Source organism: Thamnophis sirtalis, unplaced genomic scaffold, assembly GCF_051295495.1.
Source record: "Thamnophis sirtalis isolate CommonGarterSnake01/CBP01778 unplaced genomic scaffold, rThaSir2_p1.2 scaffold_7, whole genome shotgun sequence".
Lineage (NCBI taxonomy): Eukaryota > Metazoa > Chordata > Lepidosauria > Squamata > Natricidae > Thamnophis > Thamnophis sirtalis.
The window spans coordinates 41,042,251-41,058,808 of record NW_028261387.1 but is presented as its reverse complement, the minus strand read 5'-3'; the positions used below and the strand labels follow the sequence as shown (position 1 = coordinate 41,058,808).

General features: G+C 38.6%; 1 protein-coding gene across 3 annotated transcripts in view; it reads left to right on the top strand.

Annotated features, from left to right (window-relative positions):
* Positions 1-10,092: 10,092 nt before the first annotated feature.
* DMAP1 (DNA methyltransferase 1 associated protein 1) overlaps positions 10,093-16,558 on the top strand; it is a 54,664-nt gene continuing 48,198 nt past the window's right edge. For 2 of the 3 annotated variants that reach the window (XM_087719793.1, XM_087719792.1), the window contains exons 1-4: positions 10,093-10,170; positions 11,096-11,156; positions 12,479-12,589; positions 13,934-14,025. In XM_087719793.1, the coding sequence (XP_087575919.1) occupies positions 12,488-12,589; positions 13,934-14,025 (194 nt within the window). In that variant the 5' untranslated portion in view covers positions 10,093-10,170; positions 11,096-11,156; positions 12,479-12,487. The remainder of the gene's footprint in view (positions 10,171-11,095; positions 11,157-12,478; positions 12,590-13,933; positions 14,026-16,558) is intronic. The other variant, XM_014067758.2, reaches the window with a different exon arrangement.

Genomic DNA, 16,558 nt, shown 5'->3' with positions numbered 1-16,558 from the left:
TGTAGCCAAGTTGGTGGATGGTTACATTTGCTAAACAAAACAGCCATTTCTGGACTTAGCACCATGATCACCTTCTCAAATTCTCCTTCCCCACAGTTACTCTTTACAAACAATTCTTCTCTGTCAGATAAATATTATTCCTAGACAAGTACAAGTGAACCAGGTCCTTTTGTTTTGCCTAGCTTGTCATCCTGCTGTTTAATGACTTGTCTTGCTGTGTACAGTAGGCTGTTCATTAACCTCTAACCACAGATGGCAAAGAACTGGCTCTATGCCATGGGAACAGTTTGGTAGCGCCAACTACAAGATGCCAGTATCTCTTATGCAAAATCGTGTGTGTAATTATAGGGCTTCATGTGAGCAGAGAATATCTATTCCTAACGAAATATAGTATACTTTCTCCAAGTTTGATATCATCTTCCAAAGCCTTTAGCGTCCTTTTCCACAGATTTTTTTTTACAATCCCTATTTTACTTCAATACTGAGATGATCCCAAAGCTAACTTCATGTATATCAATATGTTTTGGTGTCCACTGCCACCAATATCTTGCACAAAGTGAGTAATGCCAAGCCAAGTGCATAACTAGTGATCAATAGCCCGGAAAAAGGATTCAGAGAATTTCATAGCCATGGGCAGAGTGAAATTCTGTGGTCATGCTACAAAATTGATAGATATAGCATTCATTTTAAAAAAAGGTTCATGATCCTCAACATTCCTACACGGAAAAAAACCTCATAATCATAATCCATTAAGATTGTGGTGCATCTTAATGGCCCATGGGCAATCCCAAGTACCATTTGTCCGCCTTCCTTCATATGTTTTTTGGCAATTGTATTGTGTACAACTCTCTTAGCATGCTATGTGAATCATGTTAATATCTTATTTAGTATTTTTGTCCTATGATGTACACATAGCACTTTCAGAATATATTGTAAAGATGGAAATAAATGTTAAGTATGTATGTATGTTTGCATATGTGTATGTATATATTCAGGAAAGTATATAGATATAGACTTTTGTGGTAGCCAAAGTTGCAGGTCCGGAACACAGAGGTGCTTTTTCAAGAGGCAACTGGACTTTCTGTTTTTTTCTTTGAAAATGTTTTGCTTCTCATTCAAGAAGCTCCTTGCAGATCAGTTGTCTGCAAGGAATAGAAGAGAAGAGAAGAGAACTCTGGTCCCCTTCCAGAGTTGGAAAGGACCTTGGAGGTCTTCTAGTCCAACCTCTTGCTTAGACAGAAAACCCTACACCACTTCAGACAAGTGGTTATCCAATCTCTTTAAAACTTCCAGCTGGAGCATTCACAACTTCTGCAGGAAAGTTGTTCCAGTGATTAATTGTTCTAACTGTCAGGAAATTTCTCCTTGGTTCTAGATTGCTTCTCTCCTTGATTAATTTCCAACCATTGCTTCTTGTACTGCCCTTAGGTGCTTTGGAGAATAGCGTGACTCCATCCAGGGAACGCAGCCAAACAAATGGATGGAAACATTTGTGAGAAAAGTTTTCAAAAAAAACCAACAACAACCACCCTAGAAGTTGGGACAACTTTTTGGAAGATTTTTTCCCCCCACTTGAGGTGGTTTCTTGCAAATTCAAGGAGCAGAGCCAAAGCAGAGACTTTGCTTAGTGGCTGGCAGGAAGTATCTATCTTTGTTTATTGATGCATAAAGAATATTATCTATATCACAGACAGACTCTCCCATATAGGATAGGCTGTGCCAGAGGAATTGAAAGGGACAAAAGAAAAAGTCTTCCGTATAGAGAAAAATCCTGGCTAAAAGATCCTGCCAAGGAGCGTTCTCTGAATTTGGATCAAAAATAAAACAAAACTTTGAACAATACTAAGTGTAACATATTATGCAGTTTCCCTAACAAAGTCTTGAAAATAGAGGATTTCATGAGGATAAATTTTAAATCTTCTAAGAATACATTAGCAGTCTTCCCACTCCCCCTCTCTTGGGTTTTAAATATGCCTTGGGCTGAGACTATTATATATAGAAGATGGAATCATGCAAATATAATGGTGTGGAGAATTCTAATAGTAGCAATAGCAATAGCAATAGCAGTTAGACTTATATACCGCTTCATAGGGCTTTCAGCCCTCTCTAAGCGGTTTACAGAGTCAGCATATTGCCCCCAACAACAATCCAGGTCCTCATTTTACCCACCTCGGAAGGATGGAAGGCTGAGTCAACCCTGAGCCGGTGAGATTTGAACAGCCGAACTGCAGAACTGCAGTCAGCTGAAGTAGCCTGCAGTGCTGCATTTAACCACTGTGCCACCTCGGCTCGCTGTATCAAAGAAATGTTGCAGTTCTTTTAATATGGAGCAAGTTAAGGAAGATGATTGGTAGATTCCCCTGACCTAATCTGCTTTCCCACCAATCAGCTGCCAGAAAATACCCACTAATAACTGTCCTTAATATGAGAAAGCACTGAGGAGGAGGTGGGCTCTGACAGTCGACTTGAGTGGCAGGTTTAGCCCCCTTTCAAACTTTGTCTGGTTTTGTGCAAGTGTTTTGCAGAGCTAAGTTCACAGTAAATCTAGACAGGCTCCTTTAGGACTCAGGTTTTCTGGAATAATAGTGCTTTAGGATAATGCTGGAATAATATTATTCCAGAGAAGAGGTACATCCCAACTCAATGTCACTCCATGTAAAAGCTGTTCTTGTAAGCCTAAGAGGTTTAGTAACATTATCTTGAACATAAGAGAAGCAGGTGTCTGAGCTGTAAAGAAAATATGATATTGTAGTGTTTTTATTCCAAATCCATTACCTGTGTTGTTATATTGTATATTTCTTTTTCATGATTTAAAGCCTTTCCAAGGACTTGGAAATCATAAAGGTAGCCATTTATGTTGAATGAGGTGCCCAACATTGCTGTTTGTGGTTGGGTAGTAAGATGTACCAAATTTAGGCAATTAATTTTTTAACTAATTTCTTGAAGTATCACATTTATTGTCTCAATACCTGTTGGTGCCACTGTCTTCTCCCACATGTTGTAATCTCTGTTTGCAAGTTGATATCTTATAATCTATTCCAGTTCAGAGGTGGTATTCGGCCAGTTTTGACAGGTTCTGGGGAACCAGTAGCAGAAAATTTGAGTAGTTCGGAGAACTGGGAAATAGGCTGGCTGCACCCCTGTTGCCTCCCAGCTGATCTTCTTGAACAGGGAAATGGAGCTGGTGGGAAGGGAATGGGGATTTTGCAGTAACCTTCCCACAGGAGTGGGGAGGGAATGGGGATTTTGCAGTATCCTTCCCCTGCCACCCCCACCAAGCCACCCCCACAACATCACACCATGCCCACCAAGCCACACCCACAGAACTTGTAGTAAAAAAAATTGAATCCCGCTACTGTTCCAGTTCCTTCTCTACAACATTATTGTATTTTGAGTGGCTACATCAATATACCAAATATGCTACTTTTTAATAGCAGTGTTATGCTCTATGTGTCAATTAGCCTGGTTTTTAAAATCTCATAATTTTTTTGTTGTGTCATTTTCAATAACTCTATTTGGGTTTTCATGTATCCAGTAATTCTAGCTTTCTCTGAATAGAGAAAATTGTCCTTGAGAGAAACATCCTTTGAATTTGCTATTATTTCATTATGACTTTCAAGCATGAAGGACACTCAAATTATTGGTCTGTAGTTTTGAGACAGGGCTCTTTTTCTGTATCGTTCATTATTTAAAAAGTTCTTCCAGTTGTCATCTAAACTTTGTTTTATTTTTTAATGCAACATAACTAATCAGCTAACCATGCATGTAGGCTAATTAGATATTTAAACCAAAATCTATGTAATTTCTCAGTCCTAATTCTTGATTTTCTTTGAAATGTTACAGTTAAATTTTTCATCATTTCCCCTTTCAATTTATTTTGTATGGTTTAAATTAATTAAAGTCATCTTGTTTTATTCTGTGGGGTGAGCTGACTATCCCTACAGAGCTGAGAAATTTCATAATATTTTTTTTCACTTTAATGGTGCTTGGAGCCAATATTCCTGCAGAACTGATACTGATTTGTTCTAAACTGTAAATATTGATTGTACAGGGTAATCCTCAACTTACAACAGTTCGTGACCGTTCGAAGTTACAATAGCACTCAAAATGTGACTAAGACTATTGCAGCGTCTCTATGGTCACATGATCAAAATTCAGACACTTGGCAACTGACTCATATTTATGATGGTTGCATTATCCTGGGGTCATGTGATCACCTTTTGCAACCTTCGGACAAACAAAGTCAATGGGGAAGTCAGATTCACTTAACAGCCATGTTACTAACAACGGCAGTGATTCACTTAACAACTGCGACAAGAAAGGTCATAAAATGGTGCAACACTTAGCAATTGTCTCGCTTAGCAACAGAAATTTTGAGGTCAATTGTGGTCATTAGTCAAGGGCTACCCGTACTGCTTATACAAGCATTGATTTACTCATTTTTTTCTTGATAGTATATCAGTTTTAAGTCTTCAATGCCAACTATAATTGCGAATCCAATGTTATATCACTTTTTAAAGTCCAGCTTCAGTTGTTTCTTTTCAATTCTCCACATCTTAGTTTTTTTCAAATTGTTCAGCTCTGCCTGCAGTTTTTTCACTGTTAGGTCTATGTGAGTTTTCCATCTGGGTTTATCAATGCTGCTATTATTGTTGGAATAATGACATCAGTTTCATTCTTCTCACCAATTTTTATATTTTAATGATATGTTCCCAAATCATGTGAAAACCTTTACAGAAATAACCTAAAAGAGCATAAAATATGCTTTCGCTCGAGATGAAGAAAATTTAGAAATTCAGAAGTGACTAAACTTCATTAAAACACCAGGGTTCATATCATATATTCAGGAAAATAATAAAAAACTCCAGTAAAAATCATAGGCTACAAAACCCATAGATTTGAATGAGAATTATGTGTATCTAGCTTTTTCAGAACTGAGTGTTCCTTGTTCAATGTTTATTAATTCATTTAAGAGAATCCAAAGTTCTTCATTCATATTTACTGAGTACTTATGAAATATTGAGGACACAATATTTTTCACTGGAAAATATGAAGCAAATGAAGTTGCATGCATACATTTGCAAGTAATAACTGTTGTTTAAAGCCATATTGGCCAATATTTGTGACATCATCAAGATGCGCGGTTGCAACTCCTACACTCTTTAAAATTACATAAAGTTAATCAAAATGTATTTTACATTAATAACTTTAGATGGAAAGATGGATACATATTGCACATATTCATCTTATGTACAATAGATGTGTTTGTTAAAAACTAGTTTGTGAAACCACGATAACAATTCATTGAATAGCACCTAACAGCAGCAATTGTGTATCTATAGATCTCTATACTTTCTTTTTCAAAGTTAGTTATTAATGGCTTCAGTTTTCAGCAGATCAATGAATACCTTTCACCTTTAAAAGTATTGCTAAAAGTGATAGAAATGGCTATACAACTTTTCCTCACTTCTTTCTACAGCAAGAATATCAACCATATATTCTGACTGAGTTCTATCTGCTCAGAATATAACATTAAAAATTCATTTTAATTTATCATCCACTTGCTGGATATATTTAAGTAAAAGTTCCAAAACTGGATATATAGCAATAGCACTTACTGCTATTTATGTACCGCTTCACAGTGCTTTACAGTTGCTAAGCAGTTTACAGAATCAATATATTGCTCCCAACAATCTGGATCCTCATTTTACTGACCTTGGAAGGATGGAAGGCTGAGTCAACCTTGAGCCGGTCAGAATCAAACTCCTGGAATGAGCAGGCAATTAACCTGCAGTACTCCATTCTAACCACTACACCACCACGGCTCTTACATACTATGATTTACTAATTATGACATCATTTTAGACCTATTGTTATTAATTATTGCCTGATTATACACAGTTAGGTACAGTATATCCAATGTGTTCAAATGTTATGTGTCTAGTTCTCCATAGAATCAGCTGCTAATTGTTAGTTGGGGAGGTCATATGAAATGACAGCAAATGATCATGACTGTTTAACAACAACAATTCTTATAAAATATTAGTTTTTAAGTATTTAATTTTGCATGGTTAAGATCCATTACTTAGGGTATGTGAGCTGGCAGTTTTCTGGAGAACAGCTAAGAAGGGGGTAGCAATGATTCCATTCAGTGGTCAAAGCTGCCCTCTACCGGTTAGTGTTAGAGAACCAGTGAGATTGCTGGATTTTATAAATATCTTTAATCTGCTTAATATTACTTTCAGAGTTACTTTTCAACATAGCAAACTAAAGATGCTTCCATTTATTACAAATGTTTTGATCTGTTATACAAACACAGTTGCTTACTTGATTCTGGAGAAAGAAGGGTGAATGATCAGAACCAACAGACATGTACAATCAACAACACTGGTGCTTAATAATATTGGCTACATAATTTTTAAAAAGATTGGCTCAATATAATTAATCATCCAAATTCATCTGAACTGAAGATCTTACTTAACACAACCAAAAATGACAAAACAGTGTACAGGTGTTCAGGTTTTCCAAAACCTTTCACCAGATAAAATGGGAAACATATCAAAATTAAAATGGGATAAACTGGAATATGCATTTAATGTTCCTTCTGCTTTGGTGCATTTCTAGGGAAGATCATTCCAAAGGTAGTTGGGCAACAGTTGCATAGGATCTTGGAGGAAGCAGATTATAGGTCATCTTTGGTTAATAATGGCAATTGGGACCAGAATTTCTGTCATTAAGCAATGCAGTTGTAAATAATGTCATATGACTGCATTGTTTAGTAACAGCAATCCTGGCAGTTCCCATTGCTGTTGTTAAGCAAATCCTACCAGTGGCTAGCAATAGCACTTAGACTTATATATCGCTTCACAATGCTTTACAGCCCTCTGTAAGCTGAGTACGGAGTCAGCATATTGCCCCCAACAATCTGGGTCCTCATTTTACTCACCTCGGAAGGATGGAAGGCTGAGTCAACCTTGAGCCTAGTGAGATTCGATCTGCCAAACTGCTGGCAGCCGGTGATCAGCAGAAGTAGCCTGCAGTACTGCACTCTAACCACTGCGCCACCGTGGCTCTTGAGGATCCATGGCTAGGTGAGGATCCACCCTGAACCAAGCCAGTTCTGGTTTGGTTCATTCCAGCTGTCTCAGTTAGGTAAGGGACTGCCTCTTCTGCCTCCCTTTAAATTCCCCCATAGGTATGAATGGAGGCCTTGGGCAGGATGCAAGACAGGTTTTAGCTGCTCTAATGCATGAGAGGGTGATACAAAAAAAAGGGGGTGTGAGGGTTTTCCAGACAGTACAGTGGTAATGTACATTGCAGTGGTTGTGGGGTAGTAGGCAAGCTGAGCTGCAGAGCACCTGGCAGCAGTAAGTAAGCAAGCAGCCCAAAGGGAGTTTTAAAGGTGTGTGGGCCCAAGTCAGCCCAAATTTTGTTCACATGACCACTCCTCTGTGGACTGTGGGAGATGACTGTAAACTCAGACTCATTCCTTATAAGACCAAGTTGTGGTTATTTGGGGTACCTGGATCTGGGGAGTTTTTATTCTTTGCCTTGGTTGGTGTTGCATTTCCCCATTCAAGATTGATGTATAATCTGGGAATCACAGTGGACTCAAGCTACTGTTCAAAGTACAGGTGGGAGCTGTAGCCAAAAGGCCTTTGCACAGATTCACCTAGTGTACCGGTTGCACCCAATTCTAGATTGGGAGGTGTTAGATCCCCCCCCCCGACAGACTGACAGAAGTTTCCACTAAGGTTCTCTGTTCCAGCAGGAACAGAGGTTGAATCTCATTGGTCAAGAGGTCTGACAGATCCCTTTAAAAGGGGATGCTGCCCGACCATTCCTCAGCCGGATGTTTACTTGACTTGCAATAAAGAGCTGTGTTTAATGAAGCCTTTTGTGCCTCCTTTACCCAATCTAACAGGAGGCCCTTCAGATTGTCATTCAGGCTGCTTGTAGTCATCTCACAAGCAGACTATAAAGAATGCAATGTTCCTTACATGGGGCTTGTGCTAATCTAAGATTGTAATACGCTGACTGATGTCAGCTTATTGACATCAAGGCTGCCCTTGAATACCACTTGGTTTCCAGGTACAATTTGAGATACTGGTTGTTATATATATAGGCTTTTATGACATAGGGCTTAGTTATATGAAGGTCCACCTGTTTTGAATACTTTGTACTTATTCAGTAAGATTGAGCAGAGTTGGCATATTCCAAATCCCTTCAATTAAACAATGTCATCTAATAGATCCTAGGAAACATTCCTTCTCTGTTGCAGCAATTGTCCTCTAGTCAGTGGTGGGATTCAGCCAGTTCGCACCACTCCGGGAGAACTGGTTGTTAACTGTCTGAGCAGCTTGGTGAACTGGTTGTTGGAAGAAATCATTAGGGCAGAGAACCAGTTGTTAAATTATTTGAATCCCATCACTGCCTCTAGTCTAGAACAGCATCTCCCAGACATCCATATGGCTCCCACCCTGATGATTTTCTACAAAGCATTGTGTATGTGGTTAGTCCCTGATACCACCCCCCCTGTGCCTGATCTTTTTCTTTTTGATTTCATTATTCTCCACTTGTTAAAATGTAAGCTGCCTAGAGTCCTTTGGAGTCAAGTGGCCTCTAAATTCAGTAGAACAAACAAGCAGGCAAATAAATAAATAAAGACATTTCAGACTCAAAATGAAATAAAATTCATCCAGTAGTGAATGAATGTTCAACCCAAGAAATGTGGATTTAATTTAAAGTACTTTTGGAAATACAAAAACCAACTTGATATTTAAAACTCTCCCTTCCATAAGCAAAACATAGTTTCTTGATTGAACAACAACAACAAAAACCAGAGACAATAAAGCTCAGAATGGGCTCAGCAGTTGCAGCTGTCTATACTATTTTAAACTGGAAAAGCTAAATTGAAATTTATATTGTCTCTGCTATAAAGATGACATCATAGGATGTGACTAAAAAAAGCAATGAGGCAATGAGGGTGAGCCCTATGGCTGAATATTTGGGGAAAATCTGTTTGGCATAAACAGTTCTCAACAATAGAAACAGATGTTAGATGTTTATATTACATTACATCATTACATTATGTAGAGCAGTGGTTCTCAAAGTATGGGCCCTTTCAAGGGATCCACAAAATCAAATAAATGTTTTCAAATTTCTGAGTTTTAATTTCTAACATAGTGAACATGTATAGATATAATTCACCTAAACCAAAGCTCTTGGAGTCAAGAATCATTTTTTTAAAGAAAGTAGAGGGTTTCTAAGACCAAAGTTCTTGAAAACCACTGCTCTCTTAGAGTTTAACTTCATCGGATGTATACAAATGTTTAGATTGCTTTAATCTGGATTCATCAGAGAGACAATGTTGCCTAAATGGCCCAATGGTTTTATGACATTTCATTTCAGAAAACAATATTGATCTTCTTGCTTCAAAGAATAAATTATTTAAGGATAAATAAATACATGCAGCATTTTCTGCAAGGAAACCGGGTGGGAGAGAGAAAGTGTGCTGGAATGAAAATTTGAATTTGAATTTGAATTTATTATTTGAATTTGAATTTATTAAAATTTATAGGCCGCCCTTTTCCCTGAGGGGACTCAGGGCGGCTTACAATCACAAGGGAGGGAAGTGCAACATCAAAAACAAAACAAAATGTGAACAAAAAAAAAATAGTAAAACACAACTTTCGTTCAACAATCAAACACTCGGGCGGGTGATACAAATACAAAATGATACAAATATAGAATTTCTGTTCTTGGACCTCATTATAAGCATAAATTTAAAGATTCCTGATATTAATTACCAAATTTGTCTCTTGTCATGCAACTCGTATAACATAGCGTGTGTGGATTTGATGCTAATTAAATAGCCGCCATCGAACGCCATCGACCTTCGTTTACATTTCTTTTTTAAAAGAGCCCAAGGGCACCGATGGCAATAGTGCAAATAGACTCCAGAACTAACAAAACTAGATTGCAAATAGTACCCGAGCCTTGATTCGAGTTGCACTGCATCGTGGAATCGAAGGAAGACTACTATTCGAGAAATGTGCTGGGAGAACTAGAGAACGGAAGTAGCCTCGGGAGGGTTATTATAGATGTTACACAACCGGTCTATGGTTGGTGCTGGCTTGGATTTCGGGCCGGTTCGAGATAAACTTGAAGGTATAAATGGGGAAATGTGACCCGGAGGGCTTCCTGAGGGGATGGGAAAGCGGGAGAACGGAGGATTTTATTAGTAAACGGAGGATTTTATCATTATTAAGTAGAAACAGCCGAAGACCTATAAAAGTAACGGAGTTAATAAACCGGCTCAGCGGACCTACGAACTCCTTACTGGAGAATAGTCCGTAACACATGGACGAGGACAAGAAAATAGGAATAAACCTCGGGTTGGGAAGAAGATTATGGGTAATTCATAAGGCAGAAAGTGCAACGTTTTAGTTCTTTAGTTCCTTTTCCTTGAAGTCTGAAAACGGAGTAGCATTAGATGTCTACAGGATCAGTATCTCGTCCTTAAGATTGTTAAATCAGAGTGTATGGTAAAAGGTAGTCTCCTACACTGTTACTTCGTATTTACTGACAAGCTGACAGAGCGATACGATTTTAAAGTAATATTATTTGTAATAAAACAATATTATGGTCGATCCCATGCCGTGCTTTTTAAATTGTCTTTTATAATTCCATTTAGTATCTCCCCCCCCCCCCCGAAGATTAGCAAGTTTATTTGAAAAAAAAATCCAAAAATAGTCCAGAGTAATACATGAGTTCAAAGAAAAGACATCACAATGAAGAAAATAAAGTGTAAGAATTCTATTGTGTTATGCACCAGCTGTAAGGCTGGCAGTACTATCTTGTTTCAGTTTTCTCAGAATTTAGTTTCACTGAGTTCATTGAGCCTTTTTCTCAAATAAATATACATGGACTGGCATATTATGGGTATAAGACAGTGAATACATCTAAAAACAATTGATGGAAATGCACACTCATTAAACTGAATTCCTTTTGGGATATTACTATAGTGTTAACATTCTTAAAGTTGTGGTATATTTATATGAATGTCTTTACTGAATAGTTTACTCATTCCTAGGTACACTTTATATCAATCTTGACAATACAAAAAGATTTATTTGCATCTGTAACTCCAAAAGGTAAGGTGAAAAACCTCACTCATTTTATAAATAAAAATAGAAAGTAACATTTTATTTCTGGTAAAAGATGTTCAGCAAAGCAAAGTCGATGATGGTGGGGAAATTTGAAAAAACAACTTGATGTAGTCAAGAATTAAATATTAATAATCTTTTCTTTTTTGTCCTCTTTAGATATATATTTTCTTTGTTTAATATGGAATACTGAAAATTTGGATGCAACTAGATCTTCTTAATTGGCTTAATATCTATTTTTATTAGATGTTAGGATATTAAGGCAATATTATGTTATTGCTTTAATTTAAGAATATTTCAACTAGCCAAAAACACCTGTCTTCGCATTGGAATAAAATAATTTTTTCTCATGAACTCTATTGGTTGTATATATCTTGCAGATATTAGTGTTTTGGCTTCTACTAATAATAAAGTTATTGTATCACAATTAACTAGACTTATTAAATTTTGTGAAGCATAAATATCACTGTAGATTGAACATTATTTATAATAGCTCTTTTGAGTCTAAAATTCTCATTAGACTCAACACACATGTGCAGAATTTGTAACAAAATGTCTAAATTTTTGTTTGGCTATATGACACATTTGACCATATTTATCCCTGCTTCAGAATTTCAGGAACTGATTTTTTTTTTTTTAATGTTAGAAAGAAGGGAGTATCTTGACTTGGTAACAATTAGGATGTGGAGGATTATTCAAAATTAGGATGCACAGGATTAGCCAAGAATAAAAAGAAGAAAATTTTTATATTTTGCCTGTAGTCTACCTTTTCTGCTCTGGTGCCCCCATTGTGGACTCCCCCTCCCCCCGAGATGAGGTCAGCCTCATCATTCCTGAACTTTTGAAGGTCCTTCAAGACCTGATTATGTCAACAGGTTTGCAAACCCCAGGGCATGGGTGTCTTGTTTAATTCAGTTTTTATAGTTTTTAATATTTGTTAAAATTATGATGATATTACATAATTATTGTTTTATATTAATTGTTGTATTGGATTGTTGTACGCTTCCCAGAAACACTTTTTGTGAGCTGGGAGGCCATATAAATTTGATTTGTAAATAAAATAGTGCCTGGAAACTATTTCTTAAATGAAAGACTTACTCAGGATCCAAATTCCAATTACCAATTAATGTTTTGAATGGCAAACATATTGATGCTTAAGATTGGTATTCTTCACATAGATGTTTGGGTACCCATCAAGCTGTTATTTAGTAGAGAATCTAGGGTGAAGTTAATTTTGCAGAGGTCACTCAGTGTCACTGGGTGTCTAGATAAGGATTATTTGCTTTCAATCTTTCCTTTTCTAATTTTAGATAATCAGAATGACTACTGGAGCAGATGTCCGGGATATACTTGAACTGGGCGTCCCAGAATCAGAAAACATAGGAACTATTAATAAAAAAGACATCATCAATTCTGATAAGGTACAGATGGCGATGGTTGATTGAAATAAGTATTCAAGAGGATAAATTTCACTTTTGGTTTTGTTCTACTTCCATTGAGTCCTTCTTAAACACACTTGAGGCTACACTTGCATGATAGTCTCCATCATGTGTTGTTTATTACAGAGTGTGAGCTATGTATTAGTAGTAGCCCCTGACTTACTACCATTCATTTAGTGACCGTTTGAAGTTACAAAGGCCTGGAAGAAAGGGACTTATGACCATTTTTCATACTTAACAACAAATGGAACACCCCCATGGTTATGTGATCAAACTTCAGATGCTTGGCATCTGGTTCCTATTTATGACAGTTGCAGTGTCCTAGGGTCATATCATCTGACAAGCAAAGTCCACGGGAGAAACCAGATTCACTTAACAATCATGTTACTAACTTAACAACTGAGGTAATTCACTTAACAACTGTAGTAAGACATGTCATAAAATGGGGCAAGACTTAAACTGTCTCACTTAGCAAAAGAAACTTTGGGCTCAAGGGCTATCTGTTCAGAAATTATGTAGAAAATGGCACAAAAAAGCACATTTTTTCTTTAAACATGTGGCATTGTATTGTTATTCGAGATCTTGCCAGCATGATTTTTTCTTGGAGGAATCTTGCTACATCTCTCCTTGATGGGCTTTAAAAGGCAATATAAAAATAAAATGGATTTTTTAAATATAAAAATTGACACAGTTTTAGCCTTTCAATTCTAAAGTTCTCATGTATTTGGGTAGCTAAAGAAAATACTGTTTCTGTACTTCATTTTGTTTAATACAGTCAGTGCAATATTACATGTACTTAGAACTAGAATGTATCACTTGTATGGCCTCTGATTGATTTATCAGTCTGGATTAAATATTTTATTCTGTTTTTTTCATAAAATTTGCACTTTTTTACATCATAGTTTTGGAATTTATATAACGTTTGAGATATATACACTTCCCAGTGTATCATTTGTATGTTTATCTTCTGTTTTGTCTTTGTAGCTTTGTTTATCTTATTGGGCAATAGGGGAACAAAGCTACACAGCATAATGAAAGGAATGGGTAATGATATTAGAATGAGAAGGAATTTGATTGGTCTTGTTTGTTCTTAGTCAGCTGCATCTAGAATCTACACTGCATCCTTGTGTTCTACTTTTTAAGAAATAATGAAATAGTACAGGGTTTGGGAACTTGGAATATCAGAACATTATTTTAGAATATTACAGGAATAAGAAGAAAACAATATTGTTGTAAGAACTCAAAAGGCAGAATAACCAAACCTGCTACTAGTAATTGACATTAATTCTCCACAAAGGATTTAAATAAATATTGTTTTTATTTCAGAAAAAATCCAAGAAATCATCAGAGACCCTAACATTTAAGAGACCAGAAGGAATGCACCGAGAGGTCTATGCACTTTTGTATTCTGATAAAAAGTAAGTGTTTTGCTATACATTTGCTCTACCTAAATATATACTCAGTCCGCTTCCCATCTTTCTACCCTATGCATGTACGAGATTATTAACTGTTAGGACTACTCCCTTTACATTTAACATTCTTTTCTTTCTGTTACATTAAATGTTACAGTTCAATAACAACTTTTGAAGAGATTCTAGGGCTTGGTGGGGAACAGCCTGTTCTTTTCTGAATTAGATGCAGGGAGAGATTCATATGTAGCATGAAATCCTCAAGGCATACATGAAATTTGAAACATCTAATATATTATTTACAATAATTTCTGAATTTATTTAATTAAGCGTATAGCTTATTTGCCTGATAAAACTAATTTGGGAGGTATTTTTTAAAATGTAAAATCAGTTTTTTTTAAAAAAAAAATCAGTTATTTTTTTCCAAACTAGTCATCTTAAGGTACATGAATATATTTATTACCGTATTTTCACCCATATAACCCGCGGGTTATATGCGTTTTTTACATGCACAGCGCCCTCCTGCGGGGTATAAAAGTGGGCGGGGTATACGTAAAATATTTTACACAGATTAACTACCGGTAAAGGGAGAGCTTAGGACTACCACTTTCCTCGGGGCAGTGGGCTGGCTCGGCGGCTCGGGCTCCTTTTCTCCCTTTTCTCCCTGCTTGGGTTTCGGGACGCCTTCGTGAAAACCCCACCCCTGGCTATGGGCGAAGCGACCAGGAAGAAGCAGGAGGTGAGAGGAAGCCTGGATTCTGCAGCTCCTCGCCTTCTCTGGGCTTGGAAGTCCGGCAGAAAGGGAAGGGGAGGAGGCGGCGGCGCGGCTGTGGGTCCGTTTTCACACACACAGAAACCCCTCCCTTCTTCTGCTTTGCTCTGTGAAAGGGCTTCACTGCCGAAGCATTTTGGTTTAAAAAAAAAACACAGCTGAGATCGGTGTAGGCTAAAGAAACGGAGGAAATAGCCTGCGCAAGCTGGGGGAGAGTTGGAGAAACGGAGAAGAGAAACAGCTGAGATCGGGGGCGCTAAAGAAACGGAGGAAATAGCCTGCGCAAGCTGGGGGACAGTTGGAGAAACGGAGAAGAGAAACAGCTGAGATCGGGGGCGCTAAAGAAACGGAGGAAATAGCCTGCGCAAGCTGGGGGAGAATTGGAGAAACGGAGAAGAGAAACAGCTGAGATCGGGGGGGCTAAAGAAACGGAGGAAATAGCCTGCGCAAGCTGGGGGAGAATTGGAGAAACGGAGAAGAGAAACAGCTGAGATCGGGGGGGCTAAAGAAACGGAGGAAATAGCCTGCGCAAGCTGGGGGAGAATTGGAGAAACGGAGAAGAGAAACAGCTGAGATCGGGGGCGCTAAAGAAACGGAGGAAATAGCCTGCGCAAGCTGGGGGACAGTTGGAGAAACGGAGAAGAGAAACAGCTGAGATCGGGGGGGGGGGGCTAAAGAAACGGAGGAAATAGCCTGCGCAAGCTGGGGGAGAATTGGAGGAACGGAGAAGAGAAACAGCTGAGATCGGGGGCGCTAAAGAAACGGAGGAAATAGCCTGCGCAAGCTGGGGGAGAATTGGAGAAACGGAGAAGAGAAACAGCTGAGATCGGGGGGGCTAAAGAAACGGAGGAAATAGCCTGCGCAAGCTGGGGGAGAATTGGAGAAACGGAGAAGAGAAACAGCTGAGATCGGGGGGGGGGGGCTAAAGAAACGGAGGAAATAGCCTGCGCAAGCTGGGGGAGAATTGGAGAAACGGAGAAGAGAAACAGCTGAGATGGGGGGGCTAAAGAAACGGAGGAAATAGCCTGCGCAAGCTGGGGGAGAATTGGAGAAACGGAGAAGAGAAACAGCTGAGATCGGGGGGGCTAAAGAAACGGAGGAAATAGCCTGCGCAAGCTGGGGGAGAATTGGAGAAACGGAGAAGAGAAACAGCTGAGATCGGGGGGGCTAAAGAAACGGAGGAAATAGCCTGCGCAAGCTGGGGGAGAATTGGAGAAACGGAGAAGAGAAACAGTTGAGATCGGGGGCGCTAAAGAAACGGAGGAAATAGCCTGCGCAAGCTGGGGGAGAATTGGAGAAACGGAGAAGAGAAACAGCTGAGATCGGGGGGGCTAAAGAAACGGAGGAAATAGCCTGCGCAAGCTGGGGGAGAATTGGAGAAACGGAGAAGAGAAACAGCTGAGATCGGGGGCGCTAAAGAAACGGAGGAAATAGCCTGCGCAAGCTGGGGGAGAGTTGGAGAAACGGAGAAGAGAAACAGCTGAGATCGGGGGCGCTAAAGAAACGGAGGAAATAGCCTGCGCAAGCTGGGGGAGAATTGGAGAAACGGAGAAGAGAAACAGCTATCCTTTATCGTAGGGAGAAGAAAAACCAACCAACCCCCCAACTTCTCCCTTCGTTTTCATTCCTTGCCCTTTCCAATTGTCAAGCTTTTTGCCTCATTCTTCCTACTTCCCACGGAGAAGTAAAACTCCTTAACCGGGGTAGGCTTTTAAGGCACCTCCACCCTCTTCAACTCCTCGCCCCCTCCCTCATACACACATAAAGTGT